Source organism: Chelon labrosus (assembly GCF_963514085.1).
Source record: "Chelon labrosus genome assembly, chromosome: 5".
NCBI classification, from domain to species: Eukaryota; Metazoa; Chordata; class Actinopteri; order Mugiliformes; family Mugilidae; genus Chelon; species Chelon labrosus.
In genome coordinates, this window is record NC_140341.1 from 13,441,878 (window position 1) to 13,467,172 (window position 25,295).

Sequence of the window (25,295 nt, forward strand, 5' to 3'; positions counted from 1 at the left end):
GCCAAAAACAAGAGGAATGAGTAACCTAAAATCATTTTATTATTAAAGAATAAAAGCTTCTGACTTTAGTTTTAAGAAAAATTTGAAAGACACAATATTTTACTGTAAGGAAACATAATTCAACAACTGAGACAGCTGATTTGACTTTTGAACTGGCAAGCAAATGTATTTTATTTGAGGTTAGAAGAGTCCTCAAACGAGCACCATCTGTGGCCTAAATAACGACACAGGAAGCACCGTCTCTCTTTCTCTCACAGGACACACAAAGGAGAAAACATTGCTTTATGTAAAAAAAAAAAAAAAAGACTTTAAGAATCTTAATACAAAACTTTAATGCAAATATTTGTACGAATACTTATTTTAGAGTGAAAATCAAAAGGTTACATCATTTTACGGGTGTATAGCTTTTCTTACAAAAGTAGTACCTGTTCAAACACAGTATGGGAGAAAAAAATAAAAACACACGAGGTAAGACCGAAGCACCTGAACTGGGCCCTACTTATTACAAATCTCCTCTTTTACGATGTAAAGGGAGGGCTGGAGTTTTATAAACTGATGTAAAACCATGATTTGTCAAATTCTTTAGAGTTTCAACAACCACTAAAGCAAGATTATTTATTTCGGTCGCTACAAGAGTGAGTCTAGAAAATGTCCGATTCTGGGCTTCATTTGGTCAGGAGGCCGCTCGCTGCGTCACAACCAGCGAACCGCAACGATCTCCTTTATCCGACGTACAGTGAGAGTACACACAACATGTTCAAGTGCAATTACCGTGTAAATCCACAGTTAAACGGATAATCGTGAAATGTCTGGACAGTTTAGTTTCTAATCCGGCTGTGATTAAAGCAGGTACCAGCGAAACATCGCACTCTGCAGGTACCTTATTAATACTACAAACAGCGGCCAACACGTTCCGTTAATATGGTCCATACATTAACATACTGTAAGCTTTATCAACACACTGATTTCTTTTGTACCCATTAATTCCTATTGAGGGCTATCCCAGCATGCACTGCAGGGCAAACACACTCATTCACATCTACACCTTAAAAGTAAATTATTGTTTTCAGTCCAGCGAAGATGCTTTTCATGTCAGGAAATAGTTTTTACTATCCACACATTTGTCCAGCTGTTACAAATAATGTCTCCAGTAAAAAAAGTGGTGTTTTTTTTTTTCTTTTTCTTTTTCAGTCTTTAAAAGAATTTCAAAAATTCAAAGTGTCCACTGAGTCGTTAGGACGCTGCACAATGTGACAGGCATCAGTTAAAAAGGTGTGTCGGGTTGTGATCTACAGTCGGTGTCAGAGAACAGAGAGAAAACTCACATGCTGGGTTCACAATAAACTCTTTTCCATCTTCTGAGGAACACGGTTCTCTGCTCGCTTTAAACGTTCTTCATTAAAGGCCTTACACATGTGTCTACGTGTACTCTGGCTGGTTACCTCCGTTTACACCACCACTAATGTTCAACACTAGTTATTGTAATTAGTGCTCCGTAACAGACCCCAGTCGCCTGAGTTTCAGGTGTTCCCACTAAAATCCTAAACTCCTTTGCGGTTACCATCTTGAGTACCTCGAGCGGACGCCACGTGATTTGTAAACATGTGGCTGAAGATGCAATGAATTAATTGAGGTCATCATGTACCAATAAGACTGGTAAATATGTGACTGGAGCCAAGAACACAACACAGTTTAGGTAAGTTGTCTTATTAGTACGTGAAGACATCGTTGTATGTAAGGAAAAAATTGGTTTTGTAGACTGAATATGAGGACCGAACATATTTCTCTTAATGTAATGAAGCGTTGTTGTGAGTCTGGAACTACTGGGACTAAACAAATGTTCTTGTTAATTATCAGACCACACAATAATCATAATAAAAAATAATATAAAGTACTAAACGAATTAAAACAACAATCCAACCACTCAGATTACAGTAGTTAAGGCTTCCAATGATTACATGAATCCATACAAAAGCTTGCCAAGACACGTGTGAAGGTGTGCACTTGGTCCAACGTAGTGGAATGAATAATGTGCCTCTTCCTATTTGATAATAATTTCAAGTATGCCGTATCCGTGTGTGGAGAGTCCAGACTTCATCAGCGGTGCCACAGAGCTCTGAGAGGCCACGTGTAACAGTGTTAAGGCAGTGAAACCCTTAGAAACTCACAACAGTTCAGGCGGGTTTCTCCTCCACGCCATGCTCACCTTCATCTCTGTCATCTTTGACAATCCCTTCATCGATACTCTCCAGCCTCAGTCTCTGACCGTCCAGGTACCTCGGTTTCGGCGCTGCCCTCGTGGCGAAGAGCCCCCCCGGCAGAGCCAAGCCCTCCCCGAACAGGGTGAGCTTAGCGTCATTCTCTATGGCCTTTGCCAAACAGGAGGCAAACGTGTCGAGGGATTTGTGTACGTCTGCATGGACTTGGACTGAAGACATGTTTTCAGCTATGGGATAATAAAACAGGATTACCGTAAAACTCTTGCAGACCACAAGCTAATTTTTTTTTTTTAATCACAATCGAGCATGAGGTGAATGATGTCTTCTTTATTCTCTTGTGGATATAACAAATACCTTTGGACTGCTCCACCTGGTCTTCAAAGGTGACCGAGCTCCTCCTCTTCCCGGACGGATTCCCGTGGTGCTGTAGGAGGGAGGAGCCGTCTGTGGAGAAGTTATCCAGCAGCATCACATCTGTACCTGTGTGGGAAAACGAGGAGACGGTAAAATACTTAACCGAGAGCTCAATCCAAAAAGGAAATGTCACTTTCAAAACCAAACAGCCAAAACCACACACAAATAATCTAGATAAGTAGATTAGTCTTTGTGTTACACATGACATTACTTGCCCTGCCCACACCATCCTCAGCTGAAAACATGAGCTGTGAAACAGGAATGTGGGGCCGACTCTTAACAGGGCTGTGGGTGTATGACGCAACAGGCTTAGTAAGACCATCTGTCAGCATTTCATGTTTACAATCTTAACCCCATTTTATTCACAGTTAAGATAAACAGTCGATATTTAAAAAGCCAGATGGGCAGAGGTTAAATCGAAGAGCATTGAAGACGCACCTTCTAAAAAAACAACAGTAAGATGATGATTAGCCTTGAATATAATAATATTTAATTAGTCAACTGACATCTGTTGCTGCAATTTAAATACATTTTGAGCTTACTGTGTTGTAACACTTACATGAGTCCTGAGTGAAACTGAAGCCAGTATCTCCTGTGCTGCTCCCCGGGGCCAACAGGTGTCCTCCACCAGCCAGCATGGCGGTCAGGTGTGGGGACATACCCAAGTCTGGATAAACAAAAACATGCAAGTCATTATCACGCAGCAAAGGAAATCTTATCATGGACAAATTGAACGCTGTATGTCTACCAGTTGCTTATTACAATGCTCAACGCAATATATAACCAAGCGTTGAGTTAGCGTCAGCTGCTGAGCGGGCCATACAAGCCAGCAGCATTTACTTAGTTCATTTAGATTGTAGGATAAGCGTCATATCATATGACTGTAGGTTTGTTAGGATTTCTCAGCTGGACAGGGTCTCTAAATGTGTTTTGCCTGGGATTTTGGCACAAGGGATTGTTACATCTAATCCTGTGTATTAATGAATGCAACCCTGTTGTATGTCCGTTTACGGGAAGTCATGTTTTGGTCTTTCTGTGGCTTAATTGGATAGTTGTCAGTGAAGAGAGATGGGACGTAATGACGAGAGAGAGGGGGGCGGCATTCAACAAAGGGCGAAGACAGAAATTGAACCTGTGCCGCTGCGGTGAGGACTATAGTCTCAGATTATGGTACAGGTGTATTTTAACTTCAGTCCGCAGGTGTATTTTCTTGATTGGGCAATTTATGATGATACTACAAGTGTGATGTTTACACAAAGAAGTTTGGTGTTGTATATTTTGAAATCAGTAATCGAACAGCTCAGCAACCTTTCATCTTGAAGGTTAATTTGATTGAGGCTCCTGACTTGTTCCACTATACGTGCTGCTCTGTAACCTTTCTATAACACACTCGCATAGGTCAGCATTTCACTGCTTTCTGTCACCTTAGGGCCCGTCCACATGGAAACGCAAAAATGCAGAAACGCAGAAGTTTTTCATCGTTTTGGCCGATCGTCCACACGTATCCTGTAAACGCATAGCCCTAAAACGCACTTTTCTGAAAACGGGTCCCAGGGTGGAGAAATTCGCAAACGCAACTCTTGCGTTTCTGTGTGGACGGCGAAAACGGGGAAAACGATGATGTCATCGTCACACCCCCGAGCAGCCTTCCACATCCCGCAAGACGTCTCATAACTACATCAACAACAATGGTGGACTGCATGCTAGTTTTCCTGCTGGAGAAGATATTGAGCCTATTAGGGTTACTAGGGCAACATATCATGCTCCTGTGCCACCACGCTGAGCAAAAAAGGCGATTTGTAAACAGCGCTCAAGATTTGTGCGCATGCTCCGCCTCTTCCTCTCCGTTTTTGGTGAATTTCTGAAACTGAAACAGCGCCACCTATAGGCCTGGAATATGAAGTAGCGTTTTCGGTCGTGCTGAAACGGACCTGTGTGGACGCGGATATTTCTTGAAACGATGCCCTCGAAAACGGAGAGGGAAAAGACCGTTTTCGTACGTGTGGACGTGGCCTTAATGACCAGTAACAATAACACTTGAACAACTACTCCGGTTAGCACTTTGGGTATCTCAAAATCAGGTCAGGAGCTTTCCCAGGTATCTAAAATTTACGTTTCGTGTTTATTTGCACGACCACAAACAAGACACTTTAAAAACTTGATCATAATCGGAATATTCGTGTCCACATAAAGTCAGAGTTGTTGGCTTTATTGCGTCTGTTTTCTCTGTATATCTGTCTATCTTTCTGAACATTGTTCTTACTAATGAATAAATTCACAGAGAGCCACTAGGAACTAGAATCATGAGAGCATTTCAAGCCTGTAAAGCTGACTCATAAATAAGACAGCTATCCAAAAATGCAGGATGATGCTGTGAACTGCTCTGCATGACAAAGAGAGCCACTGCCGTTGTCCAAACCTGTGATTCTGTTGGAGATGCTGAAGAGGCGGGACGTTCTTTGCCGCGTGGCAAATGACTCTCTGTAGTAGCGGTCTCCAAAGCACATCCCCAGCAGCTCCTTCCTCACCGTTTTATTCCACAGGCCGTAGATGAGCGGGTGGCACACGGCGCTGCAGAAGGAGAGCCAAGCCACCAGAGTCTCCAGTCCCTGAGACACGCTGCCCAGCCCCCACAGAGCCTCGGTGCACACCACGCCAACGTACGGCCCCCAGGTCACGAGGAAGGTGCCTATCACTACTAAGATGGTGACGAAGGCCTTGCACTGACTCCCCGCGTACACGAGGCTCCGCCGACTTCCATTAGAGGAAGTTGAGGTGCTCGAGTTCTTACGCCCATTCCTCTGAGCTCCCGTGCCGTCGTCCTGGGCCACGATAACTGTCCCACAGTGAACTTTGCGAGCTTTCATGCGCGCAACGCGGAAAATGACGCCGTAACACACCAGCATGACGAAGAAGGGAGGAAGCATGCACCAGGTGACCCAGAAGGCCGTGTAGCTCGGCTCTCTGTGCCAAGACGCAACGCACGTCCACTTGAAGCAGGCGAACTCGAATGAGGACCAGCCGAACAGAGGAGGCAGGCATCCCACCAGCGAGTGTAACCACACGTAGGCGATGACGACAACCGCCCGGTTCCCTGTGATCTTCATCGGGTAGATCATTGGGTAGAGCACAGCGTAGTACCTGTTGTGATGGGAGAGGAACGCGGTCAAGAAATCATCTGAACAGAATCATTAATCTCTAGAAAAACTCCGGAGCCAAAGCTGCTCAGACTGGAGGAAATAATACTGAAGCTAAAGGCTGCCCTTTCCCCCTCAACAAGACTTCCATGTGTTTTCCTTAAACCCACAAACAGCAAAGAGGGACTTGGTAGCAGAACAAAAACATGCACTGTAATCAGAAATCCCCAAAGGTGCTGAGGGTAATTAGGGAAGCAGCGAGAACAGTGACGACTGTATGCTGCAGAGAACATTTGCAGAGGCTTTGTGATGCCTGAAAACAGGAATGACACACACTTGAACTCAACGAATGGTAACTCCAGCAAAAGTGCGATGCATGTGGTTTGCAACTGAAACTTAGCGTTACTTTCAATATTTAACAAATTGTTGATAATTTTGCTAAATGCATAACCAGTCCTCTGGTTTTTAACATTTAGAACAAATAGCACAAATGCTGTTCACAAGGGCCAGAGCTTGATTTGTTGAAATTTAAGAATGTAATCAAATAAAACAGGGAACATTTGATTTAATAAAAGGTTTAAATGTTGTGATACATGGCCAAAATGACCAGAGTTACAGTGTATTTTGATTCCCTACATTAGACAACACAACAATTTTTCCACTTTTTAAAATAATGCTAAATTGCTAAACTGAATTACAGCTGTTAGAAACTATCAACTAAGTTTTAAAAAAGCATATCCTGATTAGATTAGCCTGTTGAATGTGTGCAGGCCGCTTTGTGTTCATATAGTTCTCGATTCTAAAAGTAGAAATTAAGGGAAATAATCTGAGCTCTGCTGATGAATGGTGCATTTATGAATCATGTCAGCAGGCATTTAAAATCACCCTGGTCCTAAGCCTGTCTAATACATGTCACTTGAGCCGGAGGAATCTCCAGAAAAAAAGCCACCACCTAAGTATGTGGTTGACCAGCTTTATTTACAAGGCTGCCCTCTGACCGTACAGGGAAATGCACCAAAAACCATGTTATTGGGTTAAATAATCAAATCACTGGGGGAAACTTTTGTCTGGTTTGTGAGTCGTGACTGATTAAATGTCGACGGAACAAATGCGCTGAAATTAGGAGGTCTGTGGACGTCCTTCCTCACACTCGCACTCGTTCACGTGCGTAAGCTGACTGACACTGATCACTGTTTGTTGAACAGCTTCCACGGTGGTTAACTTCATTGCTCAAGGTCACAGGAACAAATTCTGGTAAGAGGCCTCTCTCCGTAACCGCCACTGATTTATCTACGAACACAAAATTACTGCTTTGCAAATATCCTAAGCTGAACAGCACGTTTTGGCACATTTCACCTTAGTGTTATGGTTTTACAGCACATACATTTACTGTTTTAATTGAGTCCAGCTGCAGTAGAGGAAACGAACAATACGCTACCTGCCCAGCACAAAACTGCAAACAGAGTGGTGACAGACTAGCAAAGTTTTTCTCAGGAGCTGACAGAGACCAAGATAAACAAACTAAACAAAAAACATTAAGTTTAAAACATTCCCTTGTGCATTATTTTTTCAAATATGTAAGTCACTAACCTGTCAATAGCAATAGCTCCGAGGGTGAGCATGCTGGCCGAGCTGATGAGCAGGTACAGCAAGGCGGTGAAGTTACACCACACCACCCCGAACACCCACTCTCTCTTTGCCGAGCTCACCGCCACGAACGGCAGCACCAGCAAGGACAGCAGCAGGTTGGACAGAGTCAGGCTGAACACGAACTTGTTGCTGGGTGTGAGCAGGTAAGGCCTGCGGTAAAGGGTGGCCACGATCATCAGGTTGCCCAAGCAGGCGAGGAGCGTGATGGTCACGATGGAGACCGACTCCAGGGCAGACAGACCATCGCCGTTCCCCACCGCGGTGCAGTTCCTACTGCTGTTCATGGCGAGAGACTGGACCACCGGACAGGTGAAGAAATGGAGACTGTCGAGGAGGAGGTTGCGGTCAGAAAGAAAACAGGTGTACAAGTACATAACAAAAAAAAGCATTCGTAATATTCTTCTTTCTGGTAATGGACTACTTTATTAGCATAATGTATGTCTTTAAGAGCATGTCATGAATCATGGAAGCAACAACAAATCAGAAGATCTTCCTCATCTTAAAGGCAATTGAATAACTCATAGCATTAAAAGTTTCACTATGAAAAACATCTAAATGTGTACTGTATATATTTGATTCACAAATGCAAAAACAAGAACAGCCCGTTCTTTTCAAATATAGAAGAAAAACAAGTGGTAAAACCAACAAATGTTCTCTGTTTGGATAATCTATGATAATCAACACGACAGAATCAGTCGGTCGGTCACGGGTAATTTCAGATCAGTGTGAATCATTATATGCAGGGGGGGGGAAAAAAAAAACAGCGGGAAAAAGCTCTGAACCTGGAAAAAATCTGTACTTTGAACATGCAAACTTTTAGATGACTGGACTTTTAACAGGAAAGACATGAGTTTAACACTGTATGATAATGTCTAACATATGCACTCACTCGCTAAAACATTAGGTACACTAGTGAAGACAAATTCACTTTAACAGGACTTTAACTGAATCCTCCTTCATGACTATTATAATGTTTAATTTAGCAAAGTACAAAATATACCTAAAATATACCTAATGAAGTGGCAAGTGATTATAACAGGACAGTATAATTAGGTGGCAAGCAGATGACTTAATGACGTGCAGTAATCAAATATCATAACTTTACCAATTAAGACATATTTTTTTACATGGTTTTACATTTATTTTCTTTTTATTTAATTATATTTTAGTTTATAATCTACTACTGGGTGCCCACAAGAGGAATTAAGTTACACTTCTGTTTACTTACAACTACATTATAGTGAACTATAAACCATTTTTATACAGTTATATACATGCATACTTGAAGCAAAATATAACACTCAGCTACTTTTGCTTGAGTCAGGGACAATAATGTCGACCTTATTTAGCATTAAAGTCTAAATGCTCAGCTTTAATTTTATGAAAAGCTTCTTTTGCTCACTTTATTTTGCACAAGACACCCGGAATTGTTCTCACTTTTTTCCGTAGCTTGGTGTAAAGACGGCAGGAAAAGTTGTCTTAACAACACAAATCCAGCCACGTTTTAGTTTTTGTTCAGCTCCTGACAAATGCGTGAACAGGGTGAAGCTCTTGCAACCACCTCCATCTCGTTAGCAGTGATGCTAACGTTAGCTGGAACAACCACCGTTAGTTAGCCAAGTTTAGCTAAAAACTTTTCTCCCATTGTCTCCCGACTGAAAGGCAGCTCGTTACCTGCTTTGGCTCGGCGCTGAGGCTCCACATTTCCCCCCTCTCCTGAGACAAAAACGTCCATCTCACGTCTCTGCTTCCACGGTGCAGTCCCGGAGGAAAGAGACAAGCTGGAAAAATCTCCAAAACCCACTCATTTGTCGGGGTTGTTAACGTCTGTCCCTCCTTTAGCCGAATCACTAACGACCAGCTGCGCTGCAATGGCGTCCACCTCCTCCTCCTCCTCCTCCTCCTCCTCAGCTTCACCTCCCTCTCCCAGCAACCTCCTTCAGCGTGTGGGTGGTCGTCCAAGAAAATAACCTTGTTTTCATATTGCCATTGAAGCAGCAAACGTTATGTCTCCGTGTGTGTGTGGAGCATATTATTGTGTTAGATGTAGAAAAAAAAAAGATCATACCCTTTAATAATGTGTCCGCTTAAAAAAAAAATGCTTAAATTTTTATTAATTTATGCAATGTGTAGTGTGGGCGTTTATAGTAGTGTTTAGAAAACCATGTGAATGCATGCAGGCGTGTTTGTTTAATGACAGACTGGTTTGTTTATGTCTGGCCAGAGGACGCAGCATCGCTTTTAAACCGGCTCGGCTGGACCACCCACGTAGATCATAGCTTCCCGCACAAACACGTCATCTCCCGGCAGCCAATCAGAGGCCGGGGGCTTTACTGACTACTTCCGCTTGGTGGCGCACTCGGACCGGAAGTGCACAGAACATAAACAGTGATTTATTTAAAGATTGTTTAATTATTGAAATACTTTTACCACATCTACAAGCAGAAATACTTTGATTAAACACAAAGAAACGTCCATACAGCCTTGGAGTTGGGCTCTGGTCAGGTCAAACGGTAGAAAGCTCCACACTTTGTGCTGCTATTGACAAAACCAAAAAATAAGAAGTTTGAATTTGCTGTGCAAAAAGCCCTTGCAATAATTCACTGAGAATCCTTGTCTTTAGCTGACATAATTTTTATTTCCCCTATGGGGAATCAATAAAAGCACATCTTATCAAGTGACCGTCTATGCCCAGGCATATGCAGTACAAGTGTTGGCTGAGACACAATCAGAATAGATGTTTAGACATTTAGACATTTAAGAACAACGTTAAATGAAGGACGTGCTTGGATCTTCCCTATTCGATGCACAATGACCTGGAAAATCGACAATTGCAGACATAATAAACATGTAATTGCTGAAAATTATATTTAATTACATTTAATGTCACTGAGCTGTGTTATGTCTATCCTGAATGTGCTGTACATATAGATACCATGTGGATACCATTATAAGTGATAAACGGATATTTTCATAGCTTGTCTTGCTATCACAGTAAACACAGAATGTAAACAGATTGACAACAGCATGGCAATAGTCTCCAGTCAAGTCAACCCATGCAACTGTTTAATATCAAAAGCTGAATGAAGCAATGTAAACAAAGTTCATTTGGGTTGTCTGTAGTGTTGTGGAAGTGCTTATAAGTGGGAAAAAATGTAAACTAGACATCAGTTACTGCTACAGAAGCATCTATAGTCAGAGCTGTCATCCAGGCAACACACATGTATGACCTGAAGTTAAAACTTCATCATGGTGCTCTGTGGAGCATAGTCAGTTAGAAGTGAAACCATCAGGCCCTGAAAGAAAAGATGGTTGTGACAATAAGTAGAAGAATCAAACTGGGGGCAAAGATAATTCAGGCAAAATTCAATTGAACGCATACCCATCTAAAATGGCACATTAAATAATTAGAGTACTCACCATGATTGTCCATTTTCTGTTCTCAGCCTCGGGAAAGACGAGGGAGCGGGATGAGTAGAATACCTGATCATCCACCTCCTCCATTTTCCGAGGGAGACAGTGTAGGAAAGTCCAGTCTGGTTTGGCTACACTTCCTGTCTGTAATAGAGCAGCCGAAAGAAAAACAGTTACAACAAACAGTGGTGACAGACTTAGAGTATTTTTAAAGACCGAAATAAGCTCTGTGCGTTTTTTTCAGAATATCTCCCGGTCTCTTTTTGTGAACACAGTCTTGTATTGTGTAAAGCATTTATTGAAATCACATTTTAAGAGTTTTATTTAAACTTTACTTTCACATGCAAGTTAACTACTTAAGCTTTGTTTAGAAGCAGAGACGTTGTTAGCACAGAACTGATTTGCTTACTGTCCTACTGTGTGCACAGCTGCGAGAGACATTTGAGAAGAAGCAGCAGCTGCCAAAGGCAACTGCTAACGTCTCCAAAAACTACTAATGTTGTTTTGATTTCCGGGCCAAATATTGGGTATAGAAACAAATCAAATGCCTAGACTTTGCCTCTAAATAATACCAAAAAAATATTGTCTTCTTTACCTGCATAGTAATCTGGTAACCATGGAAATCTTTGAGCCTCTTTTTCTTCTCCTCTTCTTGTCCCATGCTGACCCAGGTGTCAGTCACCAAAACATTGCTGCCATGGGCGGCCTCCATCGGGTCAGAGGTCAGAACGAGCTGAGTCCCATGCTGACACAAAAGGAGTATTATTTATTAATAATACGCCCAATATAAAATTATTATGAAAAATAATAATGCCCCCTGAAGATGATCACCTCACCTGTTTGGAGAGTCTTTCTGCCTCTTGAATGACACTCTTTTCTGGCTCATACCCCTGGAAATAAAGACTGAGTTTTACCCTAGGGTCACAGGATGTGCAGAAATCCGTCCCTGAAAGCTACATAGCAATCTACAAACACGACAATGAGCACAGACCTTTGGTGTAGCAATCTTGAGATGAACTCCAAGTTTGGCTGCAGTCATCATGAAGGAGTGGAGGACATTGTTCCCGTCACCGATCCAGCTCACTGTTAGTCCATTAAGGGATCCATAATGCTCCTAGAAGAGAATGGTAGTAATTTAGAAACCACCAATACACTTACATACTGGACAAAAACTGTAGTTTATTGAAGTGTAAAAGTACTTGTAAGGTGAGGAAGTCAGCCAGAATCTGGATCGGGTGATAGAGGTCGGACAGACCGTTAATTATGGGGATGGAGGCCTCTTTATCCAGCTCCTCCAGCGTCGAGTGGCTATACACCCGTGCCAAGACAATATCGCAGAGTCCTGAGAGAACCCTGTGGTGAAAGTGTAGAAATCACATCATTCTTATAGTGGAGCAGGAGGGGAAAAAACGAAGCTGAGAGACAGTCAAGAGTACTGTTGCTGACATGTAAAGAAGAATTAAGCTAAAAAAAATTTAAATTTCCTCGAATAAACAATGATAATGAAAAATATCATAATTATAAGACCGACCTAGCTGTGTCTGTGGAACTCTCATTCACTCCCAGATGGATGTCCTGTGAGGTAAGGAAACACGGGTGTCCGCCCAACAAAGCGAAACCTGAAATTATAATTTTAAGTTAACTTTAGTTTCCCTAAAGGCCACTTGCAAAAACAAAGTAAAAGCATTGACGGGGAAGGTCACGGGGGTGAAAGATAAATGGAAATAGCTGTTCAGGGTGTTTTGTTACAGGTTTGCACTGAAAGTCTCTTCTCAGCAGTTCTTTTGTATCCATACTAACAATGATGGAGATGAACGGTATCAGCCCTGCTAACAGTCCATGGATACATGTTTGCACATGAAGAATCTGAGCCTCTCATCTGTGCAGACTTGACCCTGAAAACTGTGGAATGCCTTCTGGAAATCTGATGCACAGTGTTGTCATTCATTGTACTGCATACACTTTGATAAAAACAAAAAAATCAAAACAAAAAAACACATGCACCTGTTTCTGTGGACATTCTTGTCCTGGTGCTCCTCTTCTCAAATATCATAGCAATTGACTTTCCTTGAAGAAGAGGCAGATGCTGAAACAGAAAAGACACTTAGCCTCCTGAAATAAATCAAACAAAGACAGCAAAGCAAATAAATAAATAAATGGTTGGCATTTAAAATTACAGTTACAGACCTGTTTTTCATGTTTGATCCTGTGCTTGAGGTCCGCCGACACCCACAACAGCCTCTTGATTTCATCCGAGCTGAAATCTTTAAGGGTGAGACAGCTGCGACCCTTTAAATTCACTGAACCGAGGGAAGCTGCTCCGTGGCTGCGAAACAGGTAACAAATTAATGCCTAATGCACGTATTATACTGCAGAAAAACAACGTTTGTAGTTCATGCTAAATAAAGTTGTCAGCAGTTTCTTACCTAAACCCTCGTGCAGACAAGTTGTGGAAAGATTTCAAACATTTGAAAGCGGGACAGTTTACAGATAAAAGCCTCAAAGACATTGTAAAAACCCACAGAGAGACGGGAGAGAGCAATCTTGTTCGACTATTTCATCAGAAAGAAGCAACTTTGAATCACAGCCTTTCCACAGACGCATGCAGACACGGCAGCTCCGAGCCAACCAGCACATGGACCGAGCTGGGGGGCGGGGCCCGAGGTTGCCTTCCTGTGATTGGACAGTACAAGGGAAGCAATATCCAATCATATGAGACCATCCGTCTTCTTGCCTGTTTATAAGGTACACTAGCGAAAACGCATATTGTAATATAATAGCCCTGCACAACATCTTAATAAAGGTTATGGTATTCAGCAGTTGTGTGAAATAACTAATTTTTTCCAGGTGCCAAGAGAGTCCAACATCAGAGAGTCCTCTAGCACAGGTGCTATTGATGCACTAACTTTTGCCCAGGTGAGTTTTTTGCATGTATTTATCCTATATATTTATACACACGCTGCAAGTGAAATATGCTGCTGTGAAAAGGGTCTATGGTAGCCCATGGATGGATTTAAAAAAAAAGAAAGGAAAGAAAACGCTTGTTGTTGTTGATAACATTAAATATATGTGAATCTTTAATGTATTACTTCTGTAAAACACAATCCCTCCATGCTCTCCTCACTCATATAGTACTAAAATATAGTGAGAGATGCTTTCCCAACCCAGTGTACTGTATGTAAAGGCATATACTAACTGTTTTTCAGGATTGTTGTTGGAACACGTAAACTTCAGATTCTGAAATTAGGGTTGATGCATTTGAAATATTTAACTTAACCCACTTAGGAGAACATGTTCCAGTGTTATTTATGTTTTTTTCTCTTTATTTGAAAGTAATTATGCTCTGCTCACCAAATACTTTCTACTTCCCCTAGCTGTAATTATCTTCTATGGGCCACAGAAGGACAGCCAGCCCAGCTTAGCTAACTCCTGAGCTTTCCTTTATCCACCTGACAGTCGGCACGGAGCTGCACAGCAGGTGTGAGATGACGGGGCAGACAGACGAGGACGAACCCGGTGAGAGTTTTTCCTTTGCCACTAGGCATTATAGAGTATAGCTTTGTGTGAATACTTACACTTACTCACCTGCCCTTTCTTCTGCTAACAGTTTACACTTATGTGTAAGGTAAACCTGTCGCTATTTCTGTCACGCTGCCGGTGCTTAAATCACTTGACAGCAGGCTGGGTTGGGATTTAGCCACAGTGTTCAGTTAGCCTCCTGTATAGTGCAAGGATGACTAAAGCTGAATCACTTGCCACACTTGTCAGAAACAGGAGCAGTCTTCACATTTGGGAGGAGCAGTTTTGCTGATAATGTGCCAAGCAAATTCTGGCTGAAGAATGACCATCCAGTGCATATGTCATGTGGAGGACAGCACAGTGCGGTCGTAACAGGTAATCACACTATAGGCACATGTTAATAATGAAGGCGCACTCTTTTTACTGATAGATAAAGTGTAGTCTTCCACAGCTGAAGTAATCTTTCACTTCTCTCCTGCAGAAAATGGGAGGTTGCTCATGTTTGGTGATAATACTTGTGGCCAGCTGGGACTGGGATTAAAACCTGCTGCCAGCAAACCTGCCTCTGTGAAAGGTGTGTTTTATTGTAAACTACCTCATCATTATTTTCATAGTCTTTTCAAGTCTTTTATGCATAATTATTTAATCATTTAGCCTATAAAACGTCAGAGAATAAGTCCATATCTATCCAAAGACATTCAGTTCACTGTCATGTAATCTTAAAATGGAAGATGAAACCAATGTTTGCTACTTGACAATGTGATCAAGATAATCATTTAACTGGGCAACTCTTTTTCACTTACTGACCTAAAGCATCCTAATTTGTGTTTTTTAAAGTTACTTTTAGTAGCATTAATGACAAATGTCCTTTTTCAGCCTTGAAGTCTGAGAAGGTAAATCTTGCAGCTTGTGGGAAAGATCACACAATCGTCTCCACACGTAAGACATTAATCAGATAATACCAGAAATTTTATGTGATAGAAATGTTCATGAATGCAGAATTGTAGTCTCCAAGCTATTTTTTTTCCTTTTTAATCCAGTTCTGTGTATTTTCAGGTCGGGGCGGTGTATATGCTGCTGGTAGTAACCAGGAGGGGCAGCTGGGACTGGGTCACTACAGCAACACTACATCCTTTCAGCTGCTGCATCCTTTCTGTGACTGGGCACCAATTAAAATGCTTTCTGCAGGATTCAACACCTCAGCTGCCTTAACAGGTCTGACAGTGGTGATATAATACATCTTTCTGATAGCCAAGCTGCATACACGTGTGTGATATTTGATTTTCTGTTTGCGTGTTGGCAGAGGATGGGAGGCTGTTCATGTGGGGAGACAACTCTGTGGGCCAGATTGGTTTAGGGGACGAGGGATTTGCAGCAGATCCCAGAGAGGTGAACGTCGGAGAAGCGGTGACATGGGTCTCTTGTGGGTACCACCACTCAGCTTTTGTCACAGGTACTCCACAGTCCACAGAGACACTCAATAATAACATTTTCATCCTTTATTGTACTGTAAATATAACGTTGGTTTTGTCCCAGTGCACGGCAATCTCTTCACGTTTGGTGAGAGTGCAAATGGAAGGCTTGGTCTGCAGGTGGAGCTGCTGGCAAATCATAGAGTCCCACAACGAGTGCAAGGCATTCTGGGTCATGTCACGAAGGTGTGCTGTGGAGGAGAGCACACCGTGGCGCTCACAGGTATACCAACAAAAAGAGCATAATCCCACTTGTTCCAAAAAGAGCCATCTTTAACTTTGCATACTTGAACGTGTATATATTAATATTGCACTAAATACTTCTATCTGCTAGACAGTTAGTGATAAAATAAGTATCCAGATCCATTACCTATGCAAACGCATCATAACAATAGGAAAATACAACACTACACTAACAATTTTCCATTCCATTCCAAGACAATCAATGTGGAGCTGAACTATTTTGTATTGTGACCATATATTTCTTAAATAAATCTGCCAGCCTCAAACAACTTGTGTCAAAAACCCTCACCCAAAGACTTTTTTAGAAACTACTAAGAGAATTTTGAAAGACAGAATAAGTGATTATTGCTTTGGAGTTGGAAGTTTTCGCAACATATGCAGTTGGTGAGGTAAAAAGCCAAAACACGTTTTCTTTGTCAAACATAGTACAAGTATAAAGAAGCAGAGCATCGAAATACTCAAGTAGATCACAAGTACCTCAACACTGTTCTAGTAGTCGAGTGAGTGCTCTGTTAACTGCAGTCGTTCTTTTTGTTCTACAGAGGAGCACGTGTACACGTTCGGCAGGGGTCAGTACGGTCAGCTGGGCCATGGAACGTTTCTGTTCGAGGTCCATTCGCCAAAACCACTGGAGCACTTTTGTGACAGCAGCATCAGACACATCTCCTGTGGAGAGAACCACACTGCTGTCATCACAAGTAAACTCTCTTCTAAGATCACTCTGTCTGTTGTCATTTTAATAAATGATGTAGTTGTCCGTGCATGTTTCATGTCTGATATACACATACTTGCCAAATTGTGGTCATGGTGAAACTGAAACAAACACATTCTCTGAGCCGGACATGTGGTCTTTAGCTGTTTTGTTTTAGCTGAAAACCCAAAGATATTTCATTTCTGTACAACTTCACACATAATTAAACCTTAGTAGTGCAGCGATAATTATTCATTCAAAGTTTTTATTGTTCTTATTGTACATGCAGTAAATGGCTCTCTCTCACGACTGTGTAAATTATGGTGAGTCATAAAGCATTAAAAACATAAGAACGTAAATTAAAAGAGAAAGTATGAATATGTAATTAATAAACTGTATATTTTCTGTCTGGTATGTTGGTGTATTTTTCCATTTGTAAACAAGGAATCAGTCACGTTTGAATATCTTCAGGCATTCTTTAACACATTTGTCCTCCACAGGCAGCGGGCTGTTGTACACGTTTGGTGATGGTCGTCATGGGAAGCTGGGTTTAGGTGAGGAGAACTTCATCAACCAGTTCAGCCCGATGCCCTGCACTCGTTTTCGCCAGTACAGTGTTCATGCAGTAAGTAAGTTCAGGTGGTGCAATGGCAGCAGGTCATCTGTTAATCACAATTACAGTGTTTTAATCTCTCGAATATGTAAAGCCTTAGTAAGATTTAAAAAGCAGTAAACTCGGTAATACATGTGTATTCCTGTGTCCACTTAATGTTTAGGTGTCCTGTGGCGGCCACCACATGTTGGTCCTGGCTGCACCCAGACCTCCAGACAACCAACAAGTGACGCCAGAGAAGGATGTTCCTATCAAAGGCAGCCTTTTGGAGTCAAGTTATATAGAAATTTTCTTTCAAGAAACATTTATTGATCAAACTCGGGTAGTCCCGTTGTCAGCTCTGTTTGCTCGTGCCCGTCACAGAGAAAGAGTGAGTGCATTTTCATATACGACACTTGCATAACTTTCAGCCATTTGCTGCCGGGCACATGGTCGAACATCGGAAAAGAAATCAAAAAAGTTGTAAAAAAGAATTCAAATTTAATTCAAATTTACATTTAATTTAGAAAAGCTTGCTTGGCAGACTGTAGACTGTTTGGAGATGTTGTAAACTGTCAAACAGCACACGGTTTGTCAGTGGGGCTAGACATGCAGCAAACATAGTCACTGCTTCAAAATCTGCATTAATTTATATATATAATAATATAATAACTTATTCCTTTAGAAATTAGGTATACAATGCTGTGAAGCATTGAAAAATGTATTTCTGTAATGTAATATAATTCCGGGCCACATAGTCTCTGCTGGATTTTAATATTTTGACACACATGACTATGAAACTAGTTATGTGGTAATGAACTAACGTTGTATTTTAGGTCTTAAAATTCATCTTTCAGAAACTCTGGAGATGTTTCTGGTCTCGACTTGTACTCTATGTCTCACTCCAGCAGGAAGCAGTGTTGCACCAAACTGCAGCTCTGTTGTAGTGCCACCAAGTAACTGGTTGAGGGAGCTCCATTCATACATTTCAAAGCCGGTCTCTTGTTTTTCAGGAGAGTTCTGGGGAGCTGTTTGGGGAGATGTTTCAGAACCTCCCACGCCTCGACTCTGGCTTCCTCAACACATCTTGGCAAACCTCCAGAAATATCCTACCCCCAAAAACGCCTCCAAAGGACACCGCTACCAATTCATCATCCCCCAATCCACAGTCAGAAGCAACAGCAAGCCCACTTCTCTCCCCCAGATCTCGGCCCGTTTCCCCTCAGAGTCCAGCGTTATCCTCCCAGCCGTCAAGCCCACGTTCTCAATCATCCTACGCACGTAAAAATAAAGCCTCCACTGCTGCTTCCTCTAAGCCCCAGCCCAAACAGCTATCTTCTGCCTTATTGTCACCTAAAGCTACAGCTAAATCTAACCTCAATATCCCCGTGACTACTAAGAAGAGGGGAGCAACCGCTAGAAAGGCCTCAAGTGTCAAACTGTCATCTCCTTTACAACCTAAAGAGCCCTGCAGCCCGACCGGATCCCCCGCTCGTCTTTCCAATAAAAACCTCAGAGAGGAAGAGCATCCTGCCTCACCACAAACAGGTACTTTGAACCTATTATTTTTAACACGTGACTGCAGTGTCTGCCAGCATTTATCTGATCCATGAAAAATGTGGAGATACTGCTGCGGACAGCTGTTCAACCAAGTCTTGTTTATTCTTGCAGAGAGTGAAACCATTAAGAGACAAACAGTCACTGCAGGAGTGAAGGAGAAAGGAGTCGACCTTTCACCATATACGGTGAGAGATGTGGTTTTTTTTATTTTTAATGGGTCCTTTGAGTTTGATCGTTCACGGAGTAATGGACACAGAGTCAGCTCAATGTTGTTTTCTTCTTTAGGCTCCTTCTGTCTTCTGTAGATTACATGCACTCCAGGGCAGGAAGCAGCAATGCTGAACACTCACTGACTTTTTTCCAGGAAATGTGCATGCCTCAGCATACATACTCTACGTGTGTGTGTGTGTGTGTGTATGTGTGTGTGTGTGTGTGTGCTCCTGCAAGCCCATGTGTGTAGGGAGAGATTTTCCACTTAGTTTAACACTGAGGTGAAACTGAATTTGCTGCTTCGGCCTCTCAGATTTCTACGTTCATTTCCTTTTTTCCAAGAATCTCTGTAATGAATCTCCTCCAGGCCGATATAGATATTTGGATATCTTCTGCCAATACACAAATGTGCTCCTGCTCTAGTCCTTAGATACACAAACACTCACACACACTCATACACACATACACATACACAGTGCTTTGGAAGAGTTGGCAGGAGTCTTGCCACATCTCATCAGTGTTTCCACAGCCAGTGATGAAGCAAGCTGTGAAGAAGTCTCCTACGTTGTAGTGTGCAATGGGTTACGGCAGCATGTGGCGCTCAGTAACCCGCTCCTTCCCTCGCTGTAGTGTTAAACATGCTTCTGGATGTACAATATGCGCAATGTTCACATGTGTGGGCTTCAAGTGTGAAGAGAGAATAGCTCTGGAGATGCACAATACTTTTTTTTATTATTTGCAAAAAATCAGTTTGGCGCATTGTAGAGAGTGTTTACGAGTCACTGAACCTGCTTTTTAACGCCGTATGGCGCCTGAAGATAGCACCTCACTGACCCCCAATTAACCACCATCTGTTTAAAAAAATCCCTCGTCTTTTCTCCATCATCGCAGTGGTTTTCTTTACCTACCACCCACATCTGTACTTTAACGAGATTATACTGTTGATGTGTCGGTGACGGATTTGTTACGTGGGCCCATCATGCCATATGTCTTATGGTATTCTTGGTATTACCATTAAAACCTACACATACTGCGTCATGTACGTACTGTATGTGATGAGTAAATGTCACATGTTATGTACCGAAGCATGCCCATATATGACGCTGACATCCTGAATACGCTCTGAAAATATATTTATTGTTCTGTGACACAAAGATTAGTATTTGTAACCATTTATATTAAAATTGTCTTACAAAAGTAATTGAACATGTCTCTAGATAAATCAAATAGGTAGCTAAGTTTAAGCTTATATCCTTATAACATGCATTAATCACAGAATACCCTAATTACATACAGTCATACTGTTTGGAGATCTTTGCCAACTACGACTTTCCTTTTTATACTTTTAACTGTGTTTTCCAGCATATGACCCTTTTTTTTTTGCATGTTTTCTCTTCTTATTTTTACATCTTAATAAATCCTTCTGTGATTTATTGCAGGGAAAGAAAAGGGCCAGAGATCTTAGGCGAGCTGCAAAGGAGGCAGAGGCAGAGCAGCTCCAGACCAACGGGAAAACAGACCACAACTCTCTGACGGCCCTACCCGCAGAGCTTCTGAAAGGCTCCAGCCCTTTAAAGAAAGAAATGTCTCCACGGAAGAGCACAAAGACAAGCCACAAAGTCACATCTAAAGGCAAAGAGAACATTATCACACAGTCTGATAAAATCGAAACTCCGCTAGACGGAGAAGCTCAAAAGAAGCGCCCCCATTTTAAATCGCCAGCGCATGATAAGGGCAAACCATCCGAATATAGTCCAAAAACACAACAGTCAGCAAAGCGGAGGCTCACTGAAGAGAAAGAAAATGCCAGGGAAAAAAATAATTTGAAAGAAAGTAATATAAAAGCCGGTTCTTCTAAGAAACACTTGATCAGATCCCCAGCAAGGGAGAAAATTAAATCACCAGCTTTAGACAAGACATCTCCTGTTATTAAGGTCACTAAAGGAAATGAAACAACCAGTTCAATAGCCACGGAAAGTGCTGCAAAGGAATATGTAGAAAACCAGAGCACAAGCGCTGACATAAAACCCGAGATGGAGGTGCAACAGGAGCCGCAGCGACTCACGTCGACTCAAATAATAGATCTGCGCCCGGTTAAGTCTGCACCAGGAAAAGGTCAGCGGAGTACAGCAGTGGATATGAAATCACCGCCAGCGAAAAAAGACATCACACGCGTCAAAACAACCCGCGAAGCCAAGAAACCTCGAAGTGTGAAATCCACACCTGTGAAAGTTGAAGGAAAATCACAAGAGCTCAAATCCGCACCTGTCAAAGATCAAAGTAAAAGCGGAGAAGGTACCCGTGTTAAAAGTAAAAGCAAAGAGAACGGCGAGGGGAATGAGTTGAACTTTGCCAAGAACACGCCTCAAAAAACAAAAAGTAGAACTGTAGATGAGCAGAAGTTAAATGAAGTAAAGGTCAAGAAGAAGACAAAGGGGTCTGAGATTGAAGTGAGGGGGAAAACTAGAGCAAGAGGAGAGGAGATCAAAGTTAAAGATGTAGGTGACACTGACTATAAAGATGATATGAAGGCTGAGCCAAGGAGTAAGGAGACTAAAGCTTCAAGCCTTTTGTCATCACAGCGGGATACACCTACTGAAGTGATACCTAAGCCCATTTCCTCTCATAGTCCCGAGAGAACTGAGGTAGTTTCTATCAGTGGTGCCAAATCCCTGCAAAGCTCTGAACCTGTTGGAACGGATTCTGATGCAGGCAGCGAGAATACTCAGAGCCTGGCTGAGGAAAAACCAAGGTGGGGGGAAATTCTCAGTAATGCAGCATCTCTTCTTCCTGCTGTTGGGATAGCAGGTGCAGCCATCGGGGTCCTCAGCGAGACAGTGACTGGTTTCCAGTCTGACAGTGACAAATCTACCTCTTCGCCACCTAAAACACCCGCTAAAGCTAAAATGTTCACAAAGCAGAGAGCGATTACGCAGCCCTCCCTCTCCTCCCCACTGTCCCATTTTTCTTCAACGGAGGCCTCAAAAGAAATAGAAGACAGCACAGAGAAAGACGATAAAGAGAGGGTCCTGGCAGAGTCGGTAAATGCAGCCAAAGGAGAAGAAAGTAATGATACCACTTATGATCCATCAGAACAGGAGGCCGACAAGAGTGCCCTCTCTGAGCAGACCACTGGCGAAGAAATTTCCCAACAACAAGATGAAGAAGATGATGAAGATGAGGAAACATCTAAGATGGAGGAAACAGAAGACGAAGAACAGGAGGGAGAGGACGAGAGTGGAAGCGATGTGGAAGACAAAGACGAGGAAAGCAAAAGCAGTAGTGATGACGATGATGCCGAAGAAGAGAGTAGTTCTGGAGAAGGCGAGGAGCACCAGGATGATGAGTCTGTGGAAGAAGAGGGTGAGGAGAAAACAAGCTTGAGCAGTGAGGAAGAGGATGAAGGAAGCGATGCAACAAAGCCTGAAGAGGAGGAAGAGGCAAGCAGTAAGGAAACAAGTGATGGAGGGAGTGAAACAGAGGGGGAGGAGGAAGGTGAAAGTGAAGGGTCCAGCAAAGCAGAAAGTAAAGAAGAGGAGGAAGAAGGGGAAAGTGAAGAGTCGAGCGAAGCAGAAAGTAAAGAGGAAGAGGAGGAAGGGGAAAGTGAAGAGTCTAGCGAAGCAGAAAGTAAAGAGGAAGAGGAGGAAGGTGAAAGTGAAGAGTCTAGCGAAGGAGAAAGTAAAGAGGAAGAGGAGGAAGGTGAAAGTGAAGAGTCTAGCCAAGCAGAAAGTAAAGAGGAAGAGGAGAAAGGTGAAAGTCAAGAGTCTAGCGAAGCAGAAAGTAAAGAGGAAGAGGAGGACGGCGAAAGTCAAGAGTCTAGCGAAGCAGAAAGTAAAGAGGAAGAGGAGGACGGCGAAAGTGAAAAGTCTAGCGAAGCAGAAAGTAAAGAGCAAGAGGAGGAAGGCGAAAGTGAAGAGTCTAGCGAAGGAGAAAGTAAAGAGGAAGAGGAGGACGGTGAAAGTCAAGAGTCTAGCAAAGAAGAAGGTAAAGAGGATGAAGAAGAGAAAAGCAGTGATGAATCAGAGAGTGCTGACGGCAAGAGCGAAGAGTCAGAGGAGGGGGAGGAGGACAACGAGGGAAGTGACACTGAAGAAACTGCTAAAAGTGAAGATGAAGAGGAGCAGGAGGCTGAATCTGAGGAAGAAAAAGACTCCACCAAGAGTGAGGATGAGGAAAAGGACTCAGGGGAAGATGAAGAGACAGACGATGATGAGGAAGAAGAGGAAGCTGGTGAGGAGGAGGAAGAGGAAGAGGGAAAAAGTGACAAGGAAGAGGAAGATGAGGTGTCTGTGGAGGATGAGGACAATGAAGAGGGTGAGGAGGAGGAGGAGGAGGAGGAGGAGGAGGAGGAAGATGAGGGAGAAGGTAAGGGCCAGACTGAGGAGGAAGAGGACACGGGTGGCGAGGAAGAAGAAGATGAGGAAGATGTTGCAGAGGAGGAAGGAGAAGGTGAAGAGGAAGAGAGTGAAGGTGATGAGGAGGAAAAAAGCGAGGAAGAGGAAGTGAAGGGTGAAGATACAAAGATTAAACAGAAAACAGAGAAACGACTAAAGAGACAGAGAGAAGAAAGAAAAGAGGAAGTAAGTGAAATCAACGAAGGTAGTGAAGAGGAGGAAGAGGAAGATGAAGAGGAAGAGGACAGTAAGGAAAAAGAAAAGGAGAGTGAGGAAGAGGGGGAGGAGGAAGAAGGAGAAGAGGAGGAAGAAGGAGCAGAGGAGGAGGAAGAAGGTGAGGAGGAAGAGAAAGACGAAGATACAAAGATTAAACAGATAACAGAGAAACGACTAAAGGACCAGAGAGAAGACAGAAGAGAGGAAGAAACTGAAACCAACGAAGGTGATGAAGAGGAGGAAGAGGGAGATGAAGAGGAAGAAGATAGTAAGGAAAAGGGAAAGCAGGGTGAGGAAAAAGGGGAGGAAGAGGAAGAAGAAGAGGAGGAAGAAGAGGAGGAAGAAGGAGAAGAGGAGGAGGGAGAAGGAGAAGAGGAGGAAGAAGAGGAGGAAGATAGAGAGGGACAGGATGAGGAGGAAGAAGGCGAGGAAGAGGAAGAAGAAGAGGAGGAGGAGGAAGAGGAGGAAAAAGTAAAATCAACAAAAACTAAAAAAGCTGACAAACAGAGGTCGCCTCCTAAAGCTGCTCTTTCAGACAAAAAAGACAAACAACAGAAAGACGCACCCAAACCAGCACCGAGGACGAAGCAGAGACAAGATGGCTCTCAGTTCTGGGACAACGTCCTGCCTCAGTACCTGGACCTGCAGTGACGTAACCGCACACAAACCTGCTCACTGTGAGTCACACTCTGCCTCTTAAAAGCACCAGTCTGCTGTTGTTCCTGTCAGCGGATTAGAAAACACACACACACAGGCACAAAAAATGTTTTTCAGTTGTCTGCCGGCACCACCAGAGACTAAAGCCAACAACTGGCCGGCCCATACGTTCTGAGGGAGAGGAAATAACTCTCCACACCAGCAGGGGGCAGTAGTCTGTAATCGTCATTCAAAAGGGCTAATCAAAAGCAATTATTAGCTGGGATGCTAGGAACACTACGCACTGTCATACAGAGCTGGCCTTTCCTGAATCATGCTGATCAGTTGCTCTACAGTTTTTCTAGATGATCGTGTTGTGAACATATTTGTGTATTTGAATGATGTGAAGAAATAAAGCAATGTGCGCCCTCTCAATGTTGCTGTGACGTCGTCGCAACAGCCAATCGAATAGATCTCTCTTCACCGACACACTTTGTTGGCGATTCATGCTGATGGCGCTCACCGATGACGGCGAATCGGCTGACTTTGGGCTTGGTGTGTCACGGCCTTTAACCCTTTACGGGGCAAGGAACCGTATATTGGTACCTTCAGCACACGTTTTAAATTGCGTTGAAGCACGCAGTTTTCACCCAGCCAATCAGAAAAGATCAAGGCAAGGATCTCAGGTCAAATCAGGGTCAAATGTGGTCTGCAAGGTTCACCTCTGCTGAGTATAACTGCTTTATTAGGTACCATGAAGAAGTGGCCTAATGTTGTCTAATGTGATAATGTGCATGTTGACAAGTGTCTGAATCAGCGCTTGTGTTCTAATGGTTTAAATACATGTTTATATTTGTTTACCAATTTAGGGCAAGGGACCATATATGGTAAATTCATTAATTTCAGTTAAAAAAAGTCCTGTAATAAC

At 42.7% G+C, this 25,295-nt stretch overlaps 4 protein-coding genes across 5 annotated transcripts; 2 read left to right on the plus strand and 2 right to left on the minus strand.

The window, feature by feature from the left end:
- Positions 1 to 315: 315 nt before the first annotated feature.
- Positions 316 to 9,247, minus strand: gpr161b (G protein-coupled receptor 161b). Of its 2 annotated transcripts, XM_084544326.1 has the most exons (6): positions 9,095 to 9,247; positions 7,361 to 7,744; positions 5,053 to 5,774; positions 3,193 to 3,300; positions 2,574 to 2,699; positions 316 to 2,446 (listed from the first exon to the last, which is right to left on the minus strand). In XM_084544326.1, the coding sequence occupies exons 2-6, from the start codon at positions 7,702 to 7,704 to the stop codon at positions 2,175 to 2,177; spliced, it is 1,572 nt and encodes a 523-aa protein (XP_084400452.1). In that variant the 5' UTR covers positions 7,705 to 7,744; positions 9,095 to 9,247; the 3' UTR covers positions 316 to 2,174. The 2 variants fall into 2 exon arrangements, with proteins under 2 accessions (XP_084400452.1, XP_084400451.1); XM_084544325.1 differs by lacking the exon at positions 9,095 to 9,247 and having other exon boundaries at positions 7,361 to 7,902.
- Positions 9,248 to 10,459: 1,212 nt separating this feature from the next.
- otc (ornithine transcarbamylase) lies at positions 10,460 to 13,715 on the minus strand. Its single transcript, XM_084545660.1, has 10 exons — positions 13,261 to 13,715; positions 13,022 to 13,160; positions 12,839 to 12,920; positions 12,366 to 12,453; positions 12,034 to 12,187; positions 11,826 to 11,948; positions 11,671 to 11,724; positions 11,430 to 11,579; positions 10,841 to 10,978; positions 10,460 to 10,716 (listed from the first exon to the last, which is right to left on the minus strand). Exons 1-10 carry the CDS (start codon positions 13,341 to 13,343, stop codon positions 10,657 to 10,659), a joined length of 1,071 nt encoding a protein of 356 aa, XP_084401786.1. The 5' UTR covers positions 13,344 to 13,715; the 3' UTR covers positions 10,460 to 10,656.
- Positions 13,716 to 14,319: 604 nt separating this feature from the next.
- Positions 14,320 to 17,746, plus strand: LOC311488797 (X-linked retinitis pigmentosa GTPase regulator-like; the record flags this gene model as incomplete). The annotated part of the gene is made up of 11 exons (XM_084545646.1): positions 14,320 to 14,350; positions 14,573 to 14,728; positions 14,835 to 14,927; positions 15,230 to 15,292; positions 15,410 to 15,568; positions 15,657 to 15,913; positions 16,012 to 16,048; positions 16,611 to 16,766; positions 17,260 to 17,384; positions 17,536 to 17,647; positions 17,736 to 17,746. 11 exons carry the CDS (start codon positions 14,320 to 14,322, stop codon positions 17,744 to 17,746), a joined length of 1,200 nt encoding a protein of 399 aa, XP_084401772.1.
- Positions 17,747 to 18,391: 645 nt separating this feature from the next.
- Positions 18,392 to 24,666, plus strand: LOC311488799 (uncharacterized protein; the record flags this gene model as incomplete). The annotated part of the gene is made up of 4 exons (XM_084545648.1): positions 18,392 to 18,899; positions 19,023 to 19,096; positions 20,561 to 23,201; positions 23,532 to 24,666. 4 exons carry the CDS (start codon positions 18,392 to 18,394, stop codon positions 24,380 to 24,382), a joined length of 4,074 nt encoding a protein of 1,357 aa, XP_084401774.1. The 3' UTR covers positions 24,383 to 24,666.
- Positions 24,667 to 25,295: the final 629 nt, after the last annotated feature.